This window comes from Papilio xuthus, unplaced genomic scaffold, assembly GCF_000836235.2.
Source record: "Papilio xuthus unplaced genomic scaffold, Pxut_1.1 DF825946.1, whole genome shotgun sequence".
Taxonomy (NCBI): Eukaryota; Metazoa; Arthropoda; class Insecta; order Lepidoptera; family Papilionidae; genus Papilio; species Papilio xuthus.
This window is the reverse complement of record NW_013532703.1, coordinates 1556718-1581922: the sequence shown is the minus strand read 5'-3', so window position 1 is coordinate 1581922 and position 25205 is coordinate 1556718. Positions and strand designations below refer to the sequence as shown.

The following is a 25205-nucleotide window of genomic DNA, read 5'->3' as shown; positions in this document are numbered from 1 at the left end:
AAATAATCTTACCTTGTTCAAAAATTGCATATAAAATTATATAAAAAAAAAAAACAGAAAAAAACTTTGATTAAAAATAATTTATTCAGACATATCATAAGTAATTTAAACATTAAAATAATAAAATAAAATTAGAAATATCGGAGAATATTATATAGATTTAATGTATTTGAGTATCCTGTATATTACATAACATTAAACTAACGTACATAACATTTCTCCCAATTACATATAAATTATAATTCGAAAGACTTACAAGATTAACGCTAAATTATAAGGCAAAAATTGTTAAATATTTGTACATAAAAATGTTAGTTCCAATATTTGCCAAGTATTCAAAATCAGTTAATAACTTTTATTCACTTAAAATACATTACATTGAGGACAACAGATACAAAAAATCTTAATAGAATTATCACTGTAATTTACCATTGAGCCAAAATTATATTTATATTTCATTAAACTATCAAACGTTCAATTTTAATATTATATTGCCTTGGAACAACATTTATTTATAATGTACAGCATTATTACAATTTGCTTTAAAAAACGAAACAATTGTCAGCGTAAAATTGAGTTAAAAAATAAATAAATGTAAAAGTAGATTAAATAAATTATTTCAAAAGATTTGTCATTTAATAAAAGAAATGTCATCATTTTCATTCCAGGCAACATAACGATACCACATTCAGAGTTGTTTAGATAACTAAGGAAGTACCTAAGTGTAGATTTAGTATGGAATCTACACTAAGGGACAGCTTAATTAACATTAAAGCGACTCTGAGTATGGTACGGGACCGAGGTTTGTCGAAATACAATAAAGAATATAATAAATTCAAGTAAATCAGCTGAGTTGCGCGTCCGCTGACAAGCTGCTGTCAGTTTGTGACGCGACTTTATCAGTTTTGTTGCTTTTACCGACAAATATTTCAACCTCCTGAAAAAAAAACATAAATTAAAAAATCATAGAATCTGGCAACATTGAAAATCATGACACTCTTTAAAATATTTAAAAGATAATTGGTGGTAAATTATAGCTCACTAGCGCTACTGTCAATGTTAAAAGACTCTCGTACTGTGGCCGTCGAGCAATTTTTTTTCTATTATCTCTGTAAAAATATTTTTTGACAGAACTAACAGAGATAGCAGCGCCCCTATCTGGTGCAGATATCTTCTACTATAAAGGTCTTTCGCAAGCTATAGGCTTGTATAATGTATTACCTGGGAAGCATTGTCGTCGGCGATATTTGAGGACGCGGGGTGTGCGGGATGCGCCGCCTGCTGCCGCTCGCGCGCCATGCGTCTGTAACATATCACATATACATTTATTCACAAAAACCTATACTAAACGACTTTTTGCAATCGACCGCATTCTTTTACGCTATACTACGCTTAATTGACAAGATATTTGTAAAACTCTATACCTCCTTTGTTCCAGCATCGCCTTGCGATCCGCCTCTCTCTTCTGCGCAGCAAGCTTGGCTTTCTGCGATTTCTCGTCGTTAACACGAGGTGCACGCGCTCGCCCACGAGATGGCGTTGACGCCACCGGAGCCGGCTTCGATACTGGGGAGGCTACCTGCAATAAATAAATAAAAAATGTTACGACAACATTCATTGTAGTGCATGGGATAACAACATCAAAAATCCAGATCTAGAAGGTAAATTCGTCAGCCAGTTTTAAAAATCGCGATTCAAGTAAGAAACAATCATATCTATGATTTCTATTTCTTAATAGTTAGTTTTTCCTTGGACACTTGGTGTTTTTTTTTTTCATTATTTATGTTGCATATATTTCTCTGGTGAAAATACCACAAATCCTACCTCTTTCCAGCCGTTGGCTTTGACGTTAGCGATGTGCTGGTAGAGGGCATCGACATTGCGCACTTGCAGACACACCATGTCCCAGAAGCCCTGCAGGTCCTGCAGCGTGGTGGGGAACGGCTCGTCCTGACGCTCGTTAATGTTGTTGTAGCAGAGGCCTGCAATTTTATAACATATTTGTACACGGAGAACATTTGTACATGACTGTACAATTTTACTGCCATGATACTTTGATTATTACTAAATAGTTTTTGACATAATAGCTTGAATGACAAATTAAAGAAATTACAATATTTTATTAATTTAAGTTCTAATATATATATATATATATTTGATTTGATCATAATAGACAGATTAAAATATAATCTCACTTGTCAAAGTTTGCTTTAAGTTACAAAAATTACTTAATGACATAAAGTGGGCAATATGTGTACATACAAGACATAAATATCACGACATATTTTAAGAGTTGATATAATTACCTTCAAATTGTTGCATCTTCTGTGTGGCCAGTAGACGTGCCTTGCCGGACGCAGCACGCAGTAAGCCAAACACCTCTTCACTGATATTCTCATCATTCTAAAATTACAATTGGTTATTGTTAGCAATTGTTTCAAGAAAATCTTTAACATGTATATCAATGACATTTCTTAACTGTGCAAAAATAATTAAATTAAAAAATAATAAACATACCTGTAAATTCTCCAATTCCTTTTCAGCAGTAATTGCGAGAGCAATAAGTCGCTCCGTCTCCTTCTTTTCCAGATCTAAGAAATAATGTGCATCTTTTATAACATCTCCGTTAACTTTCTCAGCACCGTTCACACTTGCACTGCCGTTCACAGAGTCTTTTGCCACAACCTCTTCATCATCGTCTAAAGTTATCACAGATACACCATTTGTTACCGACACATCACTTATTTTATCTTCTTGTTCAGTCTTATCTACTGGCTTTGGAATGTTTTCGTCCTTTTGAGGGGACAGGTCACATTTTAAGCTCTTCTTAGGGGACAATATAGGTAGTTGTGCTCGGAATTCAGGTCTTAAATGTCTTAAAACTGGTAAAACACTAGAGTCCGATTCTTTGGGACTAGAAAACATATTCTCATTCTCAAGATTGCTACAGGACTTTCTCGGACCGAGACATCTATCGGGGCAGTTTAATGATTTCTCCGTTAACACTTTCGACCACTCCCCATCACTTTGACTTGTAAATTTAAGACGTTTCTGATTGAAGAATCCTTGTGCTAACGCTCCCGGTCCGTACAGCCTTTCTACACGTTGTTGGATAAAGCTTTTCATTGGACTCGTCAGTTTTTCTCCATTTTCTTTAGTGATTTCGACTCTCTTTGACATACCATTCGATGATATTGTATAAGATTCAGCACTAAATCGGGATTCCTTTCCATTCGTCGAAATTGTTTGCCTAAAATTAGATTCCGAGTAACTAGATTTAAAAGTCATTTCTTTTGTATTGTCAACTTCGTCTTTGTGTAGCATTGAAGCGGCAAAATTCTTGCTATCGTTGGATATATATGGTCTAGTTGTGGTCGTCATGCTGGAGCCTAGGAAGTCGTTCTTTAGTTGCTTATTCTCTGCGGCCATATAGGCATGGGAGGGTGAAGACATATAAGGATCTTTGTGCGCCTTGGAAGGCGATTTCTTTGTCAAATCAGTTTCAGTATCATGAGGAATGAAAGTCGGTACGAGCAGTTTGTTTGCGCTGATAGGAACTGGTACGAGCAAAGAATTATTTTCGCTTTTGTATTGATATGTGTGCGTTATTGGTCTTATTGGAGATGCTTCTCGGCTCTTGTTAATGTCTTGTCTCAACTTCGAGTCGTATGTGGTTAGATTTGTGTAACCATTAACAGAGCAAGCTAGATTTAGATAACTGGGTTTCTTTTGTGGTACTTCTTCACGTTTCTTTTGTTGTGCGCGTGATCTGTGACTGCCGGAGTCAACATAGAGTTTGGGAGGTGGCTTAAGAAGATTGTCCTTCTTGGGCGTTGGTGTCACGTCTTCTGGTGTCCTGGTGGGTGTGAGCGTGGGTGTCGGCTGGTAGCTCGGCTGCAGGGTGGAGCCCGCCCTCTCCTGTATGCGCGATGTGAAATCCCGGATGCGGCTATTTGTAGACGATGGCGTCAGGAGATTCAAGCTTCCAGATGTGGTATCTGGAATTTAAAATATTACAATGTTAAATTCTGTTAACTAAAAATTGTTTCCATTTAAACATAGCATATTAGTTTTTTTTTTGTATTAAGATTTTTAAAATACGAGAAATCTAATAAACATCCACAAAAAAGTGCTGTGATAAAATTGCATATGCCATGTAACCTCTAAGAGTTAGTAAAATGTCTACATCAAAGAGTATTAAGAAAATAACCTATATTATATAAAAATTTAAAAAATATGTAAATGTCTGAAATATAAATTCTTACCTAAGAAATAATTGACACAAATTACTTAATACTTGAAGTTGTCAGAGAAAGTAACCATATTTGGTTTGTTTGTGCTCATGTAAATATATTAAACATTCCAAGAATATGTTTCTTTCATAAGTAATCAGTTTGAAGGTTTTATAGTATTTCAACTATTTATTTTTATAAAAAGTATATAATCTATAACATAGGCAGTCACATTTGATTAGCAATATTGCTAATAGAATCAACAAAATTTATAGAAATAAATGTATGTCTCACCATGGGTTTCTGAGAAAGAAATCCCCATTTAAAACAGGGATGATGACACATTCTTTATAGAGATTTTGATCTCGGAAACCAACGGTTAGAAAATTAATGTCTGTACCCTATATTATCTACTTTACTAGCTTATAAGAGTGTCATATATTTATATAAAGATAAAATTCATAACTTACAGGTAATTTGAAAGCTTAAAAAATAATCACACATTATACATAAAAATTATTGTAATTTAAATAAAAAACTGCAATATTATGTGTAGATAAAGCAAAAACTTAACACATTTTGCAAAAACTGACATTGGTCAGCATACCAAATTGATTATTGATTATCTTATCAAGCCAGCAATGATTATGTAGAAAGTAACAAACAGTTTTTTAATATTTAAAAAAAAAGACAGATTATAAATTAAAAAATAAATAAAGTAAAAGGTACTACCTTATGCAATTTTATATAACTTGTCATGTAATATTATTATTTGGATAACAGTTTATGATAAAAAAAATTACTAGTGCAGTGCACAACCAAATTAAATCAATTACTCTAAAGTATATATTCTCAATTTTATGCTTTAACAAAGTTATTATGTGCTAGTAAAGAGTAGCACATATCATATAAGGTATATTAAAAGGCAAGGCAGTATAGAGGAAAAAACAATATGCATACAGTCAACCTTAGATATATGAGACACCTGAGAGAAGAGAGATTCTTTGCCTCAATAGATGGCCTTCAAAATCAAGAAACTCAGGTTAGAAGGAAAGATATAGATCTTAGAAGCAAAAAAAATATTGTGGTCCATTGAACTCTTCTAGTTATACTATATATCTTAATTTAAAGGTTCGCCCAAATTGTCGGAGTAATGTCAAATTTAAAATATGACAGACTTCATGCTATTTAATTTCATTGATTAATTTAAGAAAATATGAGCTAGTTACAGAGAAAAATATTCACCAAAATTACTTTGAATGAAGAGTTTTGCACAAGATATGTAGATTGTCTTTGGTGAAAATAATAAGGCTTTGGATTGGGACAAGACATATAAATCTTGTTTTCTTTTGAATATTTCATCTTTATTAGTATTTTTCAGTAGTTTGAACTAGTTTTGTGAGTATTATATAATAAATATTAAAATGAACATTCTTAACATTATATCTCTTTTATAATAGGGTATAATGACGTAAGTCAACTTTGGTTTCTGAGTATGATGCAATTGGTGTATGTGGTAATGTCTATTTTTTAAATACATATTAAATAATATCTCTAATAGTGTCCCTTCTCATATAGCTAATGCATAAATATAACGTAGCACTGCAAGATTCATTACCATATGTTAAATAAAAAAGTTTTAGCCATGATAAACCTCCTTACAAGTCTGGTTAAAGTTTCACGGCCATTCATAATGTCATGGGCAGCAAGCAACTTAAAGAAATAACAAAATTGATTCAATTTTTCTTCTTTTTTAAATATCTGTAATACTGTTACTATAAATGGAACTATAAATTTTGAATTCGAAAATTCCTATCATCAGAGATTTTTAGCCTACCCTTTTTCAAAACAAAAAAGACTAAGACCAAAATAAATTAATAGTCTTCACAATAGACTCACCAGTTTTATTTTTAACTTAAACACGAAAGGCAGGCACAATTAAATATTTATTTTATCCACTACGAGCATTTTCTACACAGAATTTATGATATATGAATCACAAATGTCAAACTTTTTAATTTTCTTACTAAACGTCACAAGAGCAACCTCTCAACAGCCGGTTTTTTTGAAGCGTTCCGTTTCACGGTCTGTGCGTAATGATCTTTATTAACTCATTCACAGTACTGTTTACAAAATCGTACATAAAGGTGTGCTTGCTAATATTCTTATAAAATGCCTGTATATTAACACTTCTTTTAATTTGCAGCAGGCACTTGTACAGACGACTGTCCGACAATGACCGAGCTCGCGCAAGATAGAAGCGCGTAGGCTGATTCGAGGTCGATGAATCGATTTGCCCATATGTGTGAATATTTCTTTTGTTTGTTGAGTTGCATTTAATGTCTACACGACTTACGTAAACTTTGTTTACAGTTAATGACGCAACTAGTAAGGTTTGGAAATTATGAAATCGACTTACATTAAGATTAAAAATCTTGCTACCAATTATAGTCATATCTCCAGTTATAATTTGAAGAAAAGGAAATAAAAATCAAATATAACCGTACTGTTAATTGTGGATTGCGCAAGTAGACACACATAGAACATAATCTTAAAAGCCATGAAAATCAAACAACGGTTCAAATCAAAAGCTAATCATTACATTTCATAGCAAGCTGAATTATTTTTAGACAGGAACAGGAGGTAAAGAAAACACAGGCTTTACAAAGAAATAAAAACAATATATTGTAGTACGAATGAAAATATAAGAAAATGCAGATAGACATCAAATGAAAACAACGTTAAAATTATATCAAAAAGCAATTAAATTTATCTTATATTAAAAAAACAATGTAAATTAAAAAATGCAGAAAATTCTCAAAGAATAAGAAATAACAACAATCACATACACATGCTACATTATCATACAAATACAGGAGACAACACACAAGCTCGATATCTCGATTTACCTGAAAAATCTGTACTTGCATCGACGTCAAGGGAGCAACTGCCAATCGAATCAACTGATTTGTCCATTACTTTTACAGTAAGATTCTTACTTTTATCTTTTAATAGATCCGCTTCTTTTACTTCGATTTCATATGCACCGATACTATCTATATCATTTTCAAGGTTCCTAACTTCATTAGATTTCGGCGAGACTGTAGAACTTGGTAGTTTAATGTCAGTATCCTCAGTGTTAATAGTTAATGTTGAATCTGGTTTTAAAGTAAATTCACCTGGAAGGTTCTTGTCCAATATCAAGGTGCTTTGACTGGTAAAATTACTTCGTATAGGCTCAATATATTCTACGTCATCATCATAAACGAATAAATGATTGGTATGTCCGCTTGGGCCTTGTACGTCAGTGGCGTCTTTCGGTATCGCGTCTATAACAGTCTGTGTTTTGCTTATACTTTTATAGAAATGGCTTTCTAACTTATCCAATTGACGTCTCGTTTCCGACTGCTTCTTTCGTACCGAATCTATTATGACCGGTAAATTTAACAAGTCAGGGGTTTTTTCTCTTTGCTGCTGCGGGGAAATATCACGTCTAAATATTGGCGAATCATCGCTCTCTAGTTCGAAACGTTTATACTTAGAAGAACAGTAATCGTCCACCGATGACGTATCAGATTTTTTAGAATCAAAGAATGTGTCTAGCGAGAAAAATGATTTTCGTTTTTTCTTTGGCTGGCTTGTTTTATCAAAAGTTGGCAGTATAAAAGGGTCACCAGATTTAAATTGTTGTACACAAATATTACTTGTATTAACTAGAGATTTTGGTCGTTGTTCTTGAGGCAGACTTAAAGGGACACGATTAGTTTCAATTTTACGCGAATCTAAACTAAGGGTTTTGCGAAATCTCTCATTTAGATTGGAGAGCAAGAAATGTCTACGTTCTGTTGATTTTGGTGTCACGTTGTACGACGTCTGTTTACTGCTCGATGGTTCTGTATCTGGAATGTATTCTGTATATTTGTATTCGATATCGTTTTCTGAATAATCTTTCTTCTCCTCGGATTTACCGTAGGGTTCTGATGGACAAAGTGATGACTGACGATTATCAGGTCTATGAAAAGAAAATGATCCTCTGTTAGAAGATTTTTTTCTGTCACAATTACAATTTCCCGCGCAGCTTAATTTTAGACAAGGTCTTTGGCAGGACGGAGGTTCTACTGACACCTCATGACTCGTATTTGGAATGTACCTATCAGGCTTATGTTTATGGACTAAGAGATCTTGCCTAATTTTCTCCAATCTTTCGTCTCCATGAAGTCCTCTTGTATATTTTGATTTTGGGGGTCTAAAGAATCTTATGGAACCTGAAGAATGGGGTTCTATCGATCTTCTTCTAACAAATGAAGGGGAATCTGTTATCTTGTTGACTCCTAAAAGTAGAACAGGGGTCTTCTTATCTTCCTCATCAGGTAAATCGCTGTAAACAAACAGATTTGGTCAAAGATAGTCCTTGAACTATTACAAAAGCAAAGATGTATTTATTTCCAAGGTATAGGAATTCTGGTGCTAATTTTAGAAATATCTGGAGTTTGAAACATATTCCTGTTTTTAATCATGGAAACTAAAATAAACTTGGACGTTAAAAAGTCAGGTAAAACACGTTGATTTATGAACAATCTATTCTCAGAAGTGTACAGTGAAGATTATCTATCTAGTAAAACACATCTTTGCATTAAGTTGCGATAGCTATTTATGTATTTCATCAAATAAATTCGTTACAACAAAAAATAAATAAAAGAACAAAATTCATTCATAAAAAAAAAAATCGTACTCACATCAAGAAATTAGTAACACACGAAAAGAAAACACACAAAATTAGAATATTAAAAACGACTGTTATTAGATATTAGTCAGACATAAATTTCCAGGAAGGAAAGATACCTTAGTCTTATTAATATTTTCACTTACACCTTAACAATTATTTTTATAAGTTTGGCAGTACTTCTCGCCTCGGTATCGCGTTTGGCAATCCTATTTGTTAATATGTACAAATTTTAGGTGCTGGAATTTAGTTCTGGTTCTGGTGTTTATCGTCTCGTTAACCATAATACGCGGGGACAGTATAGCTGCTAAATTTCAACAAATACGACTGCACAAGGACTCAAAATTTAGGAGGGAAATTGAACAAGAAATCTTATCCCTTCTTATCATTTTGGTAACATCTGTAACCATTGGTTGCTGAGACAAAACTCCTCGATTAAAATATTGTGATACTGATATCTCTGTTGTGTCAAAAATAATGTCAGGGATAACGATATGTGTTACAGAGAAATTTTGGTTTAATAAACCTACAATAAAACATTTGAACGTCGTTAAGAAAGAACTTGATACGTCATGTTTCTCCTATTCAAAGATGACGAATGCAATGAGATGTGTATTTGACAAGATTATGTATGTATATAAATGAAAAAATCTATAACAACTGTTCTAACTAGCACAATTGTGAAGTTAGCACCAGTTACTGACTGGTACACAGTAAGGATAATCAGTCATTTAGGAGTCAGGATATTTAACATCGGAATTAGTCACGCGAAAACCTCATTAATCGAAGCACGACAGGCCACTGGGAACACTATTTTCTTCTTTTTGGTGCTTGATTTTACAACAGTTTGTCTTTGATTCGATTCACCAGCGTCACAAGGATCAGACGGACTTATTGATCTTTTATTCTTGTTTAGTGATATTGCTAGCTATTCCTACATCAATTACCGTGGGTTTCTAAGACCAAAATCCTAGTTGAAAACATATTGTCCTCTGTTCCGTCAAAAATAAAAGACAGGGATGACGATATGTTTTATAAAGAGATTTTAGTGTTAGGCACCCACGGTTAAAGATGTTTAACTCTTTTTAAAGAAGTATTTGCTACTTCTGACTGTACCCTACTAGACTGGAACCTTCAATTTTATGTTCGTAACTTAGTAAGAGTCTTCTATGGTAAATATTAACCAATTAGAGTCTGTGTAGGTTAACGAGTTGAAGTAGTTATAGGCAAAGTGATTCAGTACCGTCACATAAGAGCTTTTGAGTCGAGCAATTAAATTGAAATGTAGGCCATGAATGCCGCTTTATATTAAAAAAGAGGAATAAATAGGTACCTACTTTGTTTTTTTAAATTTCTGGCTTAGTCGTTCTTTGGGATATTACATATTACTCATTCTCTTTTGATAAAAGAGCGTCAATTAATCACATGAAGCTCAAAAGGAGGATGGGGTTCAACAGGAAAACGAAACCGCCACTAATTACTTACTGCTAACCAATCTTACTAAAATTATAAATGCGAATGTTTATATGGATGAATGGTATGCATGAAGGTATATCCGGAACAGCTCGACGGATCTTAATGAAATTTAGCACAGATGCAGTACAGAGTCTGAAAGAAGACATAGGCTACTCATTAAGTTTTTAATTCTGCGCGGACGGAGTCGCGAGCGACAGCTAGTCAGTGATAATTTGAAATGTGACCTATTAGAAGGCCAAATCATAATCAAGACTATTAAAAAAGCGTAAAAAATAGAAATACAATTATTTTGGCTGGCCTTAAACATTATTATAAACTCACTTTAACTAAGTTTTAGCCGTTTTATAAATAATTCAATATAGTCCATACATAAGTAATTAAAACTACCGACGTTAATAAGGTCAGGAAATAAATTTATTATTTTTAAACGAGCTTACACGCGATTTTCAAATAATAAACATTACTAATAATAGAATGTTTCGTGTTCTGTTACTATTAAATCGAATTATTTTTTCCAACTGTAGCTGTATAACAGACCGTTGATCCGTTTGTCAGTAATCTACAGCGTACTGTGAGGCAATTTGCTCTTTAGACCAATCAAAGTAGTGCAGTACTGCACAACATCGATATCGATAAATTAATATTTTATAAAAATATTACGTTACTTTTATTTTTAAAGTAATTAAAAAATAAGTTCATATATGAATACAAATATGTTATTTAAAAAGCGTCATTGCATTTAAAGAAGAGCATCAGCAGAATTATATAAAACCAAGCTTTTATAACACAATATTAAGTTATACAATATGAAGTATAACTAAAACACAATTGTTATCAGATTCTATAAATTATCGTCAATCAAATTATGTATTTAAACAAATAATAAAAAATCCGAGGAAATTTATTTATCGATATTTGGAGCAGTACATCACTAGTACATCTATTTAACTGCACGAACGGATCTATGTGCTTCATTGGTTCAGCCATTATTTCTGTCATCGTGTTAGCTCCGGCCACGGATTTCAGGCTAACGGTTTCAGAGAAAGATGTATCTGTTGCTCCATATAGCCAGTTAATGTTTTTTTTTTACATTTGATAGATGCTTTACATGCAGATAAAAAAGATTTAAAAAATCGATACAATTGCAATGAAGGTATCTAGTACGGTACGTTAGATAGTCTGGTCTAAGTTTTGTTTTATAATTTATTAGCTGTCGCTCGCAACTCCGTTCGCATTGAATTAAATAAAAAATAATAATTAGCAGCCTATTGTGTTTTACCAGACTATGTTCTACATATTTCCTAAATTTCATCCAAAACCATTGAGCCTTTCCGGAGGTTTTCTACAAACAAACATCCATCCATCAAAATTTTCGCATTTATAATATTATTATAGTAAGATAGAGTATAAACACAATTACAATAATAGTTTCCAATAATACGGTACGTTAGATAATCTTGTCTTAGTGTCGTTTCATTACTTATTATCGATATCGATATGAACTGTTTGTAGATAATTTATTTTATGCAGAAGTAAATAGTAAAACACACATCTCATTTAGTCTGTGGCAGGCCTGTTACAAGGATGTTTTAGATGTGGTATATTTATATTATACGACGCATATATATATTTTCAATTATTACAGATAACTAGAGCATGTATGTACAAGATAAAATCGCGAATGCAAAGTACATTTGCAAATACTAAACAATGTAAATTCACGATTCAAGCATGCAACATTTTTTTTACAACAGCACTGAATCCATTACTCTAGTTACTTACGTCTTTAAATGACTTGTGTAACGAGAAAAAGTCGATTCACTTCATTCGATAAATGATTCGAGCCCGTTACAATTAAAATCGATTTTCTTTATTGTTTTCGTTTATAGAATCGTATCACGATCGTCACGTCAGAATGATTATAGATAATCCATTGAAATTGTTGAAGTTTATAATTACTTGGAAGGATACGATCTTGATTCGATGTACATTTTACTGTTTGAATTAAATGCTCATTATAAAAAAAACATTCATTTCCATTTCGAAATTCAAAATTCATAAAGTATTTTTTTTAAATAAAATTTTATTACGTCTGTCCGATTACCTATACCATAAAAACGTAGCGTGTTTTTTATCTGTGACAAATTGATAATCGATTTGGAGCGTAAAATATTTTGATTTCCGGGACGAGATTGGTCGTTCGAAGTTTACGAAGTTGCAAAGGGATGGTAGAAAAATCCATCAATCTCAATTAATTATATTAATAATCATCTGGCTGGCATTATCTCACTCAAAAGGGACAGATCGCACAAGGTTTTATAAACCTTAATGTTTAGAATTAATGTAATGTCGAACGACGGCTTGTCGTCAATTCTACTTGAGAGGAATAAATAAAAAATTATATATTTAAACAAAATATTTTTAGCTATATACATCAACAAAATAAACCAAACAATCTTACTTTTTACTTTTATAATATTATAAATGCGAATATTTGGATTGATAGATGGATGTTTCTTAGAAGGTATCTCCACAATGGCTGCACGGATAGATCATAGTCTGGAAGAACACATAGGCTACTGATTAAGTCTATTTTTATTTCTGTACGAAATAATTCACGGCTGACAGCTAATATGTAACAATATAATACAATACAAATAGTCATAAATTAATCATATTATTAATCTTAAATAAGAATTATTTGTGTTAGGTTCTCTTATAAAATGATTTAGATTCACACTAAATTATTAATTCTTGTTTATGTCCGGTTAGAAACATTGTCGGGGTATTCAGTTTCCAGACGGCGCGGTGCAAAATTGTAGCAAAAACTTGCTACAGTTGTAACAGAATACATTAGAAAGTAAACAACAGTTGACAGTTTCTAGCAAACGGAAAGCGAATTATTGCAGATCCGGTATATTATTACTATTTGTTTAATACATGAGATATTATTACGTGATTGTTATTTTGTAATAGTAATAATACCGTGGCTTTACTCGGCTAGATACCTACTAGACTAGACTTGTTTTATTGTGTCAATTTGTAGTCTATGTCATATTACTTATTCATTCAAATACATAAATATGTACGATTAATAATTTAAAATTTAATGTGTTGTATTTTAAATAAAGGTGAACGAAACAGTTATTGCCTATGAACATAAGGAGACATAATAATTAAATTTCTACAAACTAAAGACAAACTTACAAAAGCAGTTGTATTTTGCAACTATGAGTTGCGCAATGAGTTACCATGAAGCAGTGATAAAGTTGCGAAGATGTTACGAAGGTTCAACGAACTATTAACACATTCGTTATAGACGAAAGTTCCGCTTAAATGTTGTTTACACTACACTAATTCTTTAAGTTAGTTTTTTCTTAATAAAGATAATATTCAGACATGGATCCAAGATTATGACAATAGTTTTTTTTTAAATATAATAACTCTAGGTAGAAAATTTTAATCAATTAGTACAAATATTAACTGCCTCACGCGATTCGCTATCACTAAGAGAGACTCTTAACGTAAACTCTAAATATGGCAGTAGTCCAGTTAACTTTTATCTACGACTCCGTCAGCGCGGGATTCAATAAAACTTAATTAACCTATGTGTTTTTCCAGACTATGTTCTACATCTACACCAAATTTCACAGAGATACCTTCTAACAAATATCCATCCATCGATCTATTTATTTAAGCATTCGCATTTACAATATTAGTAAGACTAAACTGACTTTTAATAATAAAAGGTATAACATAATCTTCGCTTATTAAACACTGGAATTATATTCATCTCATTGTTACAGGTTAGTAAATCTATCTCAAAGTATAAACAACTGCGGACAAATGTAAACGAAAGATTTCACACTTTCCCACTGATATAAAATCGTGAGAAATTCCTTGACATAGATTTTTGTCTTTGGTTGACTTGAAATTTAGCAATTTTAAGCTATGAATAAATTCAATAGAATAAAACAGAGTTATAAATTCATACGACCAATAAGAACTATAAGTTAAGATTTCATAAATGCTTTTCACACTACGTCTTGTTCAGACCGTGAGAAAAAATCCGGATTTCAAATGTTACTTTGCCACTATTGGAGTGATGTACCGTGATTTTCTGAGATCAAAATCTTCGTTTGACAACACAGAGATAACAATATGTTTTAAACGAACATTTCGGTCTCAGAAACTCATAGGTAGTAACAATTTTAAAACAAAAGATATTGCATAAGTTCCATGTCTTTCTATTCTTGAAAACTAAATAGAAAGTACGTCACCGCATTAATTAGAATTTAATTTGTTTATTTAAAACTTGCGGAGATGTCGGTGTAGTTTCTATTTCTTAACGATTGGAATTTTTATTGTTTCATGCGAATACAAAAGTAACTAACTTAACAAGCCTGGAATCCAAATAAGCATGTTTAGATCGATGGATGTTTGAAGGCAGCTCCGAAACGGTTTAACGGATATCGCTATAATTTGACATAGATGTAGAACATAGTCTGGAAGAACACATAGGCTATTAATTAACTTTTTATTTAATTCCGCGCGGACGGAGTCGCGGTGATAGCTAGTCGTTACATATATGAATGTGTAATAGACATGAAAAAAGCATTTACGTAATTGTCTGGGTAATAAAAAGACTGGTCTATCTTTTTGTTTCACGCCCAGTATTGTCACATTGTCCCGTCACATCCATTCAGTAGTCAGTCAAGGAACAATGGGGGGCAAAATATAAAACATGGCGTGCTTTCGTGTGGTAATAATACACCAAATACAGCTATTCTTACATTAATATATTTCCCTTGAGGAATAGTCAAACATTTACAAGGAAATTAATACAGAAATTAAATAGGAAACACGTTTTTAATTTTAAGGGAATAACTAAATGTTTGATGGTATAATCTTTATATATATAATTCTTCTGTGAGTGTGTATGTCACTGAACTTCTCTCAAACGACTGGACCGATTTTGATGACATTTTTTGTGTGTGTTCAAGGGGATCTGGGAATGGTTTAGATTCACAATTTTCATCAAATATTAACTTCATATTAATTTATTCAAATTAAAGACGTGTAGACAGGACAACGTCTGTCGGGTCCGCTAGTAATCATATAAACCCATGCCTAGAAAGTAAGGCAAAACGTAACAAGTAAAAGAGAAAGAAAAGAGAACTAAAGATAGGCAATTTTCTAATCGATTCATATAAAAATACGACTATAAAGTATAGTAAATTAATATATTTTCAACTGTTTTAACTATGAATAAAATCATTTACAGTAAAATTATTTATCCTACAAAAGTCCTGAGGCCACTAATCTCTTTCCTAAGAGAAAAAAAACATCATAGATTAAAAAAATCTACTTTAGTATACACACTGTTTTTAAAAACAGAAATTTATTTAAACCGAGGAATGCATTCTTCATAGACGATTATGATTCATCAATTGCATAGAAACGTTAATCTGAACCTTATTCCAAGGGACATAAAATATATTTTATATGAAGAAAGAATCGACCCACTTAATCTTTTTCTTTAGCTTAGTCATTAACATTGTCAAGGTTCAATTGTCGATATCTAAATGCAAGAAAAAAAAATAATTTCCTTCCACATAATAATATATCGCATTTAATAAAGTTGAAATTATTTTAATAATTAATAATAAAAATTACTTACACATTTTTAAAACTTTTTCAATGTTTAACAATTCACTACACTCATTATTTTCAAAGTTTTTTCACTTTAGAAAAGTTTTTCTCATTTTAATTTTCCTGTCAATATTAAGTAGACGTAAGAGAAAATGCACTTGTTTCGTGGAGAGTTCATTGACATTAGACTCGAGCAATACTTGTTGATTGTTATCGTAATAAAACATACAGTAAATAAATTGGACCTAAAAGTGTACCATGAGGTACGCCCTGTAATTTCTCTTCGTCACGGGACTTAAACCGACAGACACACGTCTACATTCCCGTGGGCGATACGACCGTATGACGTGGACTCAAATTGCTTCAAATTAACCATCAAACTATACTACAAACTGTAACTTAACCGTTCAAAACGTGAACAACGGTGTCCAATGCGTTCTTTAAATCCACTTTAAATTCGACTGACAGGTTTCCGCGCCGTAATGGACGAGCTACATGGCAACGGGGCGCGCTCAAATTCAGTTGAAAGTTTAAGTGGTGGGAGGTTAAAAGAAGGAGGGGGCCCGACCCAGACGCATTGACTGTGCCCGTAGTTGTTTATGTTTCGATTCGACGTACGTATGTGATGGCACGTGCTATAGGAAACGTATGATGTATACAACACACATGTTTTCTTAGTTCGTATATTTTTATTGCACATCTGTATCACATCTTTCACTTTTTATAATAAAATCTTAAGAAGTTTGCAAACTGAGGAAAAAACAAACCTATTAAAAATAGGATGTAAAAGAAGGTTAGTCTATTTTATCTATAAGGTGGGGTAAATGCGATTGTTAACTCTACCTAAACAGTTTTGTATTAAAAGACAAGTGAACTGTAGTTTAATTTCAACATTATGATTATCAACGTTACTGAGCGTCACTGTTTATGTAAGCTAACTATATACAAGTTCATTTGAATTTGAAACATCAATTGTCTTGATATCCTGAATAAATTCAAACAATTAGGTTGCTATGCTCTATTATAAAATAAACTATTAAAGAATCTTTGAGAAGGTCATGCAAAATGATTAGATTTAGGAAGCAGAGTAACGCAACTTTATTTAATTGAAACCATACAAAAAAAACTAGCAATATATCAACGCTGATTACGATAAAAATACATATATCATCGTATAGTATGAAATAATAGAATTAATTATGTTTCTAGATCATATGCTGCACGTATATTCGTCCGGTGGCGGCACTGACTAGTTTCGAACCCATCAGGGGCCCTTAATCAGGGTGAGTGGGACTGGTATTATTTCGCGGACGCGGCCCGTCGCTCGCTTATTTAAGTTTTTATGTAAGTTTATTATAATGTCTCACGAAAGTTTGAATAATTTCATATGCTACACGGTTGATGAGTACCAATATTTGTGCATACTCGGCGTTCCTGCTTATTTGCATAATAAAGAATAATTACAAAATGTTTTGAATGGCCGGATATCATTTCAGAAATCACAATAGTCAATTATACGCCTTATGTCATACTCATTGTTTCATTTACGTTAACACGGCATCCGTTTTATATGAATACTGGGATTGTTTATAACAACGGATCAACCGGTCATTATATATTGAATATACCACAATTATCTATATTCCCAGCTCGTTACGAATAACCATGGTAACTTTATCATGGACATAAATTAAATATTTTTTTTTTGTTTTTAAAATCTCTAACCACAAAAATACCCTTTTATTAATGCCCATGGAACGAAAGGTTTCCGAACCGATATGCCCCAAAACAATGCCTATCTTATGGAACAGAAATATCAAATATCAGTCATTTTATCTATTTTATCAGAAGACCTTGTATACCAATTTTACCGCCTACTGTATGCCGTTGATAAAATATAGAATACTATTATTAAATTTCGTAAATAAAGATAACAAATCAATATGAACCTTGAGTACGTTTGACCGAGAATTAATTTTGGTGGTCATTGTCATGTGGTAGTGTTTAAAAAATCTAATTAAAAAGAGGATTTACTGATGTATTAACCTCTGTGCTCTGGTATTTACTTCGATAAATCGATCACTTTCGACGTACCAGACATAGCAATCAGTTTTCCCATTTCCTTGAAAAGCCATTAGCAATTACACGCGTCAATTATCGAGATGGCAGTTTGAAAGTCGCGTGCTTGATGCATTCACGGTCCGTGCATTTTGTTAATCGAGTTAAATGAATTATGAACAATTATCGAGTCGGTTCACTGATTTCAAACATGATTGACGTTACCTCACCAAAATATATGAATAGAATCTGCATTCCTTTGTTTTACGTAAAAGTGTTTTGCAAGACATGTAACTATTTGTAACTGGTAATAGTACTTTACTTTACTTTTTGTAGAGCGTCGATGGCTCAGGGGTTAAGCACTTGACTTGCAATATGCAGGTCCCCGGTTCGAATCCCGCCATGTACCAATATGTTTTTCGATTTCCGATTTACATATGTACATTTATCCGACGTTCTTACGGTGAAGGAAAACATCGTGATGCAACCTGCACATATATGAGATGAAATTCAATGATATGTGTGAAGTCAACCAACCCGCTCTTGGCCAGCGTGGTTGACTATGGCCTAATCATCCTTAACTTAGGGTAGGCTCCGAGCCCCTCGGTGGGGACGTATAGTGAGCTGATGATGAATAGTACTTTCGTTAAAACAACAATTATAGAGCCAATTAAATAGATCATATAAATGAAGTCCCTATCGATTCATTTACTTTAATCAATGTTAAGCTAAAGTTCTTAATTCTAAATCTCCAATAAGTCGCTTTTTTCTTCTATGTGAAGATACATTTCATGAGTGGGCAAAGATAAACGTAACACAATTACGAACAACACGCGATGACATTTGCAAAGTGATTCTTGCTAATCAGAATTCGAAGAACAGAAACTCATTGGTTCATTCTGCTTTTGACAGTCAGGCCATAATTAAAAAGGACATGTTATAATTGCAAATGTCGGGAACGACAGCTGTAAATTGGCAGTGAAGAGACAAGATTCACACATGGCGCGGTGTTCGCAATCTGGCAACGCAGCTGGTTGCCATCGGAAATATTGATTGCTCTTTGTCCTGATTGATTTCACACGAAATGTGTATTCAGTATAATAAAAAAGTAACTAGTAACCATACATGAAAAAAAAAAGAAAATCTATCTTGGAATATGTCCGCATAATACGAAAATATTTGAATAAAGCATACATAAATTTGACATTGGGTGGATTAAATTAGATTGTACGTGGGAGCATTGCGAAACTGCAATATTTTTGCAAACCCACAACCTTACTTAACGAGCTTATAAATTTTATATACGACAATTACGAAATAGACTCAATGAAAAAGGTACTTTGGTAAGAGATGTTAAGTGCAACATATATGACATAACAATAGCATTGATATGAAGAATCGAAACTAATAGAGAAAGTAGAGACAATAAAACGATTGAGAAATAACGGCTTTCTCTCGATCACAAATTAAAAACATTTGATTCACACTTACATAAAGATAATAAAAAACGTATAGAAAACTTCAGGGAAGATATAACGAAATTAAAAATAAAGATCACCTTTTGCAACTGCACAGCATAATAACTAAAAGAAAGGTAAAGATCTCTTCAGATAAACTTTTACGTTTGTGAAGAAGAATATGACATACACACGCAGAAAAAAGAGAGGTAAAGCACCTGAATGCAATCTATACAGATAGGGCTTTTAACCCGGAAACAGTCCAATTTTATGTTTTGTTCTACCGTTGTGTACAGTGAAGAGTTCACGTACTGACGTCGGTTATAAGATTACTAACGAAGTAGTTCTCATTGGTGTGCTTTAAAAAAATATTGACCAAAAAAATTACTGAATGTAATTTTCTTATTATAATAGTATGATGAATTGTAATCAATATAATGGCAAGAATAAAATTTTTATAATCAAAATAATCGTGCAATAAATTATTTTCTACATATAAATATCTCCGAAATGCTTTTAATTACTTTAAACATCGCATTAGTGGAATAAAATTGCAATTTGCTTTTCACACTATATTGTAACTAATAACGAGCTAGAAAGGTACAATTACTACGGTTATTTAACCTTTTATTACATATTGGTATAATTTGAAACGGCTCAGGTTCGAAAAAAGTAAAAAAAACCTTTTAAAACAACGCACACTTGCATTTACGAGTACCAAAAAACGTATGCATAACAAAGGTCTGGTGTATTCCATATGGCAGATGGCCAAGAAACATTCGCAATTTTTTTGAAGTGGCAACATTGTCGATTAAATGAGAACATTGAAAGACGTTTCTTTTAGTACAAGTATTTTACATCGTATTACATTTATGTTAAAGCAATGAAAAAACAAATGAAACGCATTTGAATAAAAACCAATGAGTTGATTTGTTTTTATCGTTGACTTTTATGATTTGTTTTTTAAATTTTATTTAAATTATAAGAGAAAGTAACATTACCGGTTGTTACTTTGTAAATTGGATATGAGGCTACGATCATAAGAATCAAAAAGTTTTCACTTAGAGTTATTACTCTCAGAATGTGGTAGCTTTATTTTAAGTATATTACAGCGATGACGTAAATTTTCGCGCCAATATGGGGTGGCATATACAAACAATAGAGTGCAATTTAAATTACGTCCTTGAGTGTCAGTGCAACACTGCTGCTGATAGCTTCAATTATCTACAATAAACATATTTTGTAACACTTTATCGCTAGATCAAAGAGAAACAATACTGAAAATAAACATATGACAACTTCTGACATTTGTTGATTAGATTTACTACCAAGGTATGATTTGCGTATATATGTAATTTCACATATTCGCTTTCGAATAAACATCTAAGTTAAGTTGACCTGAACTAAAACTATTTTAAATATTAAAAGAGTTGTAAAGAAGTGTTTTAAATTCCAAAAACTTTGTTTTAAATTTTATGGATAACAGTCCCATAACTATGCCATTCACCTCAATTATTTAGTAGCTTTTTATTTTTTACTTATGCCCTTTGATGCTTGTACGCCAACAATGGTTGTAAAAAAACTATTGATACGATTAGATGAACTTATAGCAACGCTTATTTATGAAGCAATCATATCCTGTAGCATTTAACCCTGAGTTTCCACTGCCAATAACTATCGAAAACATTCTATTATTTGCTTTTTTTCTGTAAGAAGATTGATAGGGATTACGTGTCGGTTTTATTGCTTTGATTATTTTCACACGAACATGCGTTTTGAAGTTAGTACAAATTATTGTTAATATAACTTAAGTTAAAGAATACTGAACGTGCGATGTAGTAACGTTGTATTATTATAACATTTTTAAAATTATTATTATAGTTAATTCATTTTTAATTCAATAGTAACAAATGCATACCTTCTCATCCAGCGAAAAAATCTATTGCCGCCTTTTTTCCCGTTCTGTTTCTTCTTTTTTCCCATTTTGCTTCGTATTTATTATAATTATTACCATATAACTATTTATTTAATAAAACTGTAAAACAAATCTAATAACTTCCTTACAATTTCTTGATAAATCCGTACAAAATAATAGCACTGTCTTTTGTATTAATTTAAGCACCACTTTAGATGTATCAGTTCTTCGCACTCATTTTTTTTTGTTCATTACAACATAGCGCTGTTCTACGAGATAAATTTGGAACGCAATGTCTCTGGCCGATACAGGACTCTATGATTGGGCTCTATTTAAATTAAGAACATTTAAAATTAAATAACACAATTAATCACTAAGCTTAGCCACATGTTAACATTATAAAAACTATTGGGTGAACACAAATTTAATAACCTAAAACACGCCATAAAACACTATTAAGAAAAATGAAGCTTGACTTTTATTTTAATTAGCACACAAGGAAAAGGTTGTATAGGTGTTGTTTACGTACAAGTACTGGCAACAGATAAATTAGATGAATAAAAAGAAAATATATCCTCGAATTAAAGTAAGTGTGCACGATGTGTGCTGAGCACGCCGAGACTGGCGCGGCCACGTCCCGAATTAGAAGCTGAAAAAAGAAGCTTTGGATGCACATTGCGAGAAATGCAGCGTTTGTATGTAGATATATCTATGCTTTGTTTATTTCCGTCTACGCGCCTCGTATCTGCAAGAGTTACCAGAGATTAAAGGGACATTTTATTTTTGGCAGTCATAAAGGAATATTAGAGAAATCATCATCTTCTTTTACCCTAGTGAATAATTAATTTAAAATATCTAATACTGAACTAATGACTTTTTCAAATGTACGACATACAATAGAAAGTACTAACAATTTCTATCAGAAGGGCAACTTAAAAGGTCTTATATTTAAAAAGATTTGTTTATGATATTTTCGATTTACAATCCTTAACCATGTTCATGACACTGTCATTTTTTATACGAAGAATATTATAATATTGCATGATTTAATTTTGACCAGGCTTTAGAAATCGACAGCATTTACCAAACTATCGTAAACAGCTTTGTTTTCTATCATTCCCTATCATAAGACTTTATAAATTAATTACTCGTGTCTCAGCGTGTTGTGAAAATAGAGAAAACCGCAATAGATGTTAGTAAATATAGAATTGCTCTGAGTCACCCAATGATTCTCGGATAATACAGACAAGTCTCGCTAGAAGCCACCATATCCGTTTTATTACTTATTTTCTAAAGACGTATCTAAAATTAAGAGTCATGGACGGTCTATTGAGATTTTATAGGTCATTGACCTGGACCTGTATCTTACCAAGTAGTTAGCAATAACATTTGGTATTGAAATAAAAAATTGTAATAGACAATATAATAAAGCAATAATAAGTACTAGTAAAGGTGATCTAAAGTTCAGATCGACTAATTAAAGTTTTGGTTCATACTACATTGCAAGGGTGTGTTAAAATTATGTACTTTAGGTACAGTGTGAGGAAGAAGTGGGTTTTATAAAACGTATTAACGCGTTAAACGCCACTCCGGTCACCGGTGATCGGATCTCTGCCTGCATTTAAGCGCTTAAGGCACCTGTGACCTTATGATGTTTATTTATAATATCTTTTAATATAATAGCTTTTGATTAAACCCTAAACTAGATATACTTTAAAGATTCGACATTCAACATCAATTTCCAGCAAAAAGTTTTTATTGATTTTTTCTATTTCTACTATGACGTTTAACGTTTAAGTAAATATTATATACCTATAAAATATATTGATTTTTAAAATTTTTGAGTACAATGTTATTTTAGAATAATCTGAAATTGTTATCGTTAACTGAATACAAACAAAAATCACGTCACTTGTGTGTGATGCAACCACTAACACTATTTGGGCGTCTGCCAGACACAGCTACCCAGATAAGAATGAGGAAATATGAAAATAAGTTGCAAACATTACGAAAACAGCAAAATATAAGTAGACATTGTGGCGTCTAATATGAATTTACTAACTGTAACACAACGGTCATTTATCTTTCTTAATTAAAATAAACAAGTCTGAATATACGACATAACACTTTGGGGAATACCAGGACAATATGAAACCTAACCTGACCATTATATGCAACGGATTATCAAAATTATTGCTCGATATTGACATTTATAAAAAGAATGTACAAAATTTTGAATGTCGTTTGAATTTTGTAGTGATACTTAAGAAATCTTTCGTATTATAATATAATTGACGCGAGGAAAATGTTGTTAACGAAAAGATAAGATTTTTTTTTTAGTTTTTGTCAAAGAAAGGTTGACTCTAATCTATTTAACAACGTTGCAACGCTTTAATTAAACAATACTGCATTGTTCATTTATTCACAGTGAAATTTTGTAAAACGGAACGTCTTAATTTCGAACGCGCGATGTACTTAAAATTTAAAAAAAGAACTTCACCAATAAATAAACGAGCCCGCGAATCGAGTCCTGTATACGTCAGTCTATCAGAAAAATGACGCGGTTACTAACCAGAGATGTTTCATGAAAAATCAAGCTTTCCCGTAACTCGGATATTCAGGAACGGGAAAGTTAATTATAGATTTCGATGAAAGCGTTTGATGCGTTACAAAACTGCACACGTGTACACACAATTATTTTTAATATCATTAATTAAGATTGATTTAAATAACATTGTTTTTATTATTATTATTAGTACGATACATGTAATACTTAAGTCAAAAATTATAATTATCAAAATAAAAAGATCAAAATCGCGAGAATGTCGTAAGGTAATTATGAGACAGCGACATCTATGAAGAAGATATGAAAGCTTCAACCTTTAAAATTTTACGAGAATTACTACGAGGCACGAGCATAGGTTTTTTACACGATTAGTGTTTGTTTTGCTAAAAGTAAGTTTTCCATAAAAGCCGGTAAAAATAACCAAAACTATAATAGCGTTAAAATTAATAAATCTAATTAGACAAAGCTTATTAAGTGAAGCCTAAATATTATGTTTCGTGGATGAAGCAGTACTGAAGAGATTATTCACGGGTTTTCTGATACACAATATATAATAAAAAAAGCATTTTAAACATATTTCAAATAATTAATCATACTAAAAAAGGAGAATCTTTAGTACACTATATTCACACTTAGAAATGTATTGACTTAGCAAGAATAAATTTCAGTTTTACAATTTACATATGATGACAACATTGTGAAACAAAGCCAAGGTCTTCACTTGAGAATTTCGTATTCACAACTAAGGTAAAGAAAGGCAGATATGCGTTAACAACATAACATAATGTATGCTAAAATATTTCTTTGCGTAATAGAGCAATGACATTTAAAAATATTTCGCAAGTTGTTTTAAAAGTAACACTCACTTAATGTAGATTTTTGATACTAAATCAAAATGAGACTTTCTTAGTGATTAGTGAACACTTAACCACTCTGTGTGCAGCAGTAATTCTTTAGTTGACTCTAGGTAGTAATTTTTCTTCTAAAGTTAATGACATTTGTCTAAAAATGAGAAAAGGATATACTGTTCATGTCAGCGGGATGTTTAAGACAAAAAAATATAAAGCCCGATCCACGCTTTGACGTAGTAGAAAGGAAAGGGGAGATAATTCAAAAATGCCAACCT

At 32.1% G+C, this 25205-nt stretch overlaps 1 protein-coding gene across 3 annotated transcripts in view; it reads right to left on the bottom strand.

The window, feature by feature from the left end:
• Positions 1–105: 105 nt before the first annotated feature.
• Positions 106–25205, bottom strand: part of vlc (disks large-associated protein 2) — a 29939-nt gene continuing 4839 nt past the window's right edge. Inside the window, exons 1-8 of one of the 3 annotated variants that reach the window (XM_013321188.1) lie at positions 21517–22027; positions 7142–8610; positions 2518–3998; positions 2307–2403; positions 1825–1982; positions 1425–1579; positions 1222–1303; positions 106–937 (exon numbers count right to left, since the gene is read on the bottom strand). In XM_013321188.1, the coding sequence (XP_013176642.1) occupies positions 845–937; positions 1222–1303; positions 1425–1579; positions 1825–1982; positions 2307–2403; positions 2518–3998; positions 7142–8610; positions 21517–21581 (3600 nt within the window). In that variant the 5' untranslated portion in view covers positions 21582–22027 and the 3' untranslated portion in view covers positions 106–844. Of the gene's footprint in view, positions 938–1221; positions 1304–1424; positions 1580–1824; positions 1983–2306; positions 2404–2517; positions 3999–7141; positions 8611–16111; positions 16410–21516; positions 22028–25205 lie in introns of those variants that run through there. The other 2 variants (XM_013321190.1, XM_013321189.1) reach the window with 2 other exon arrangements.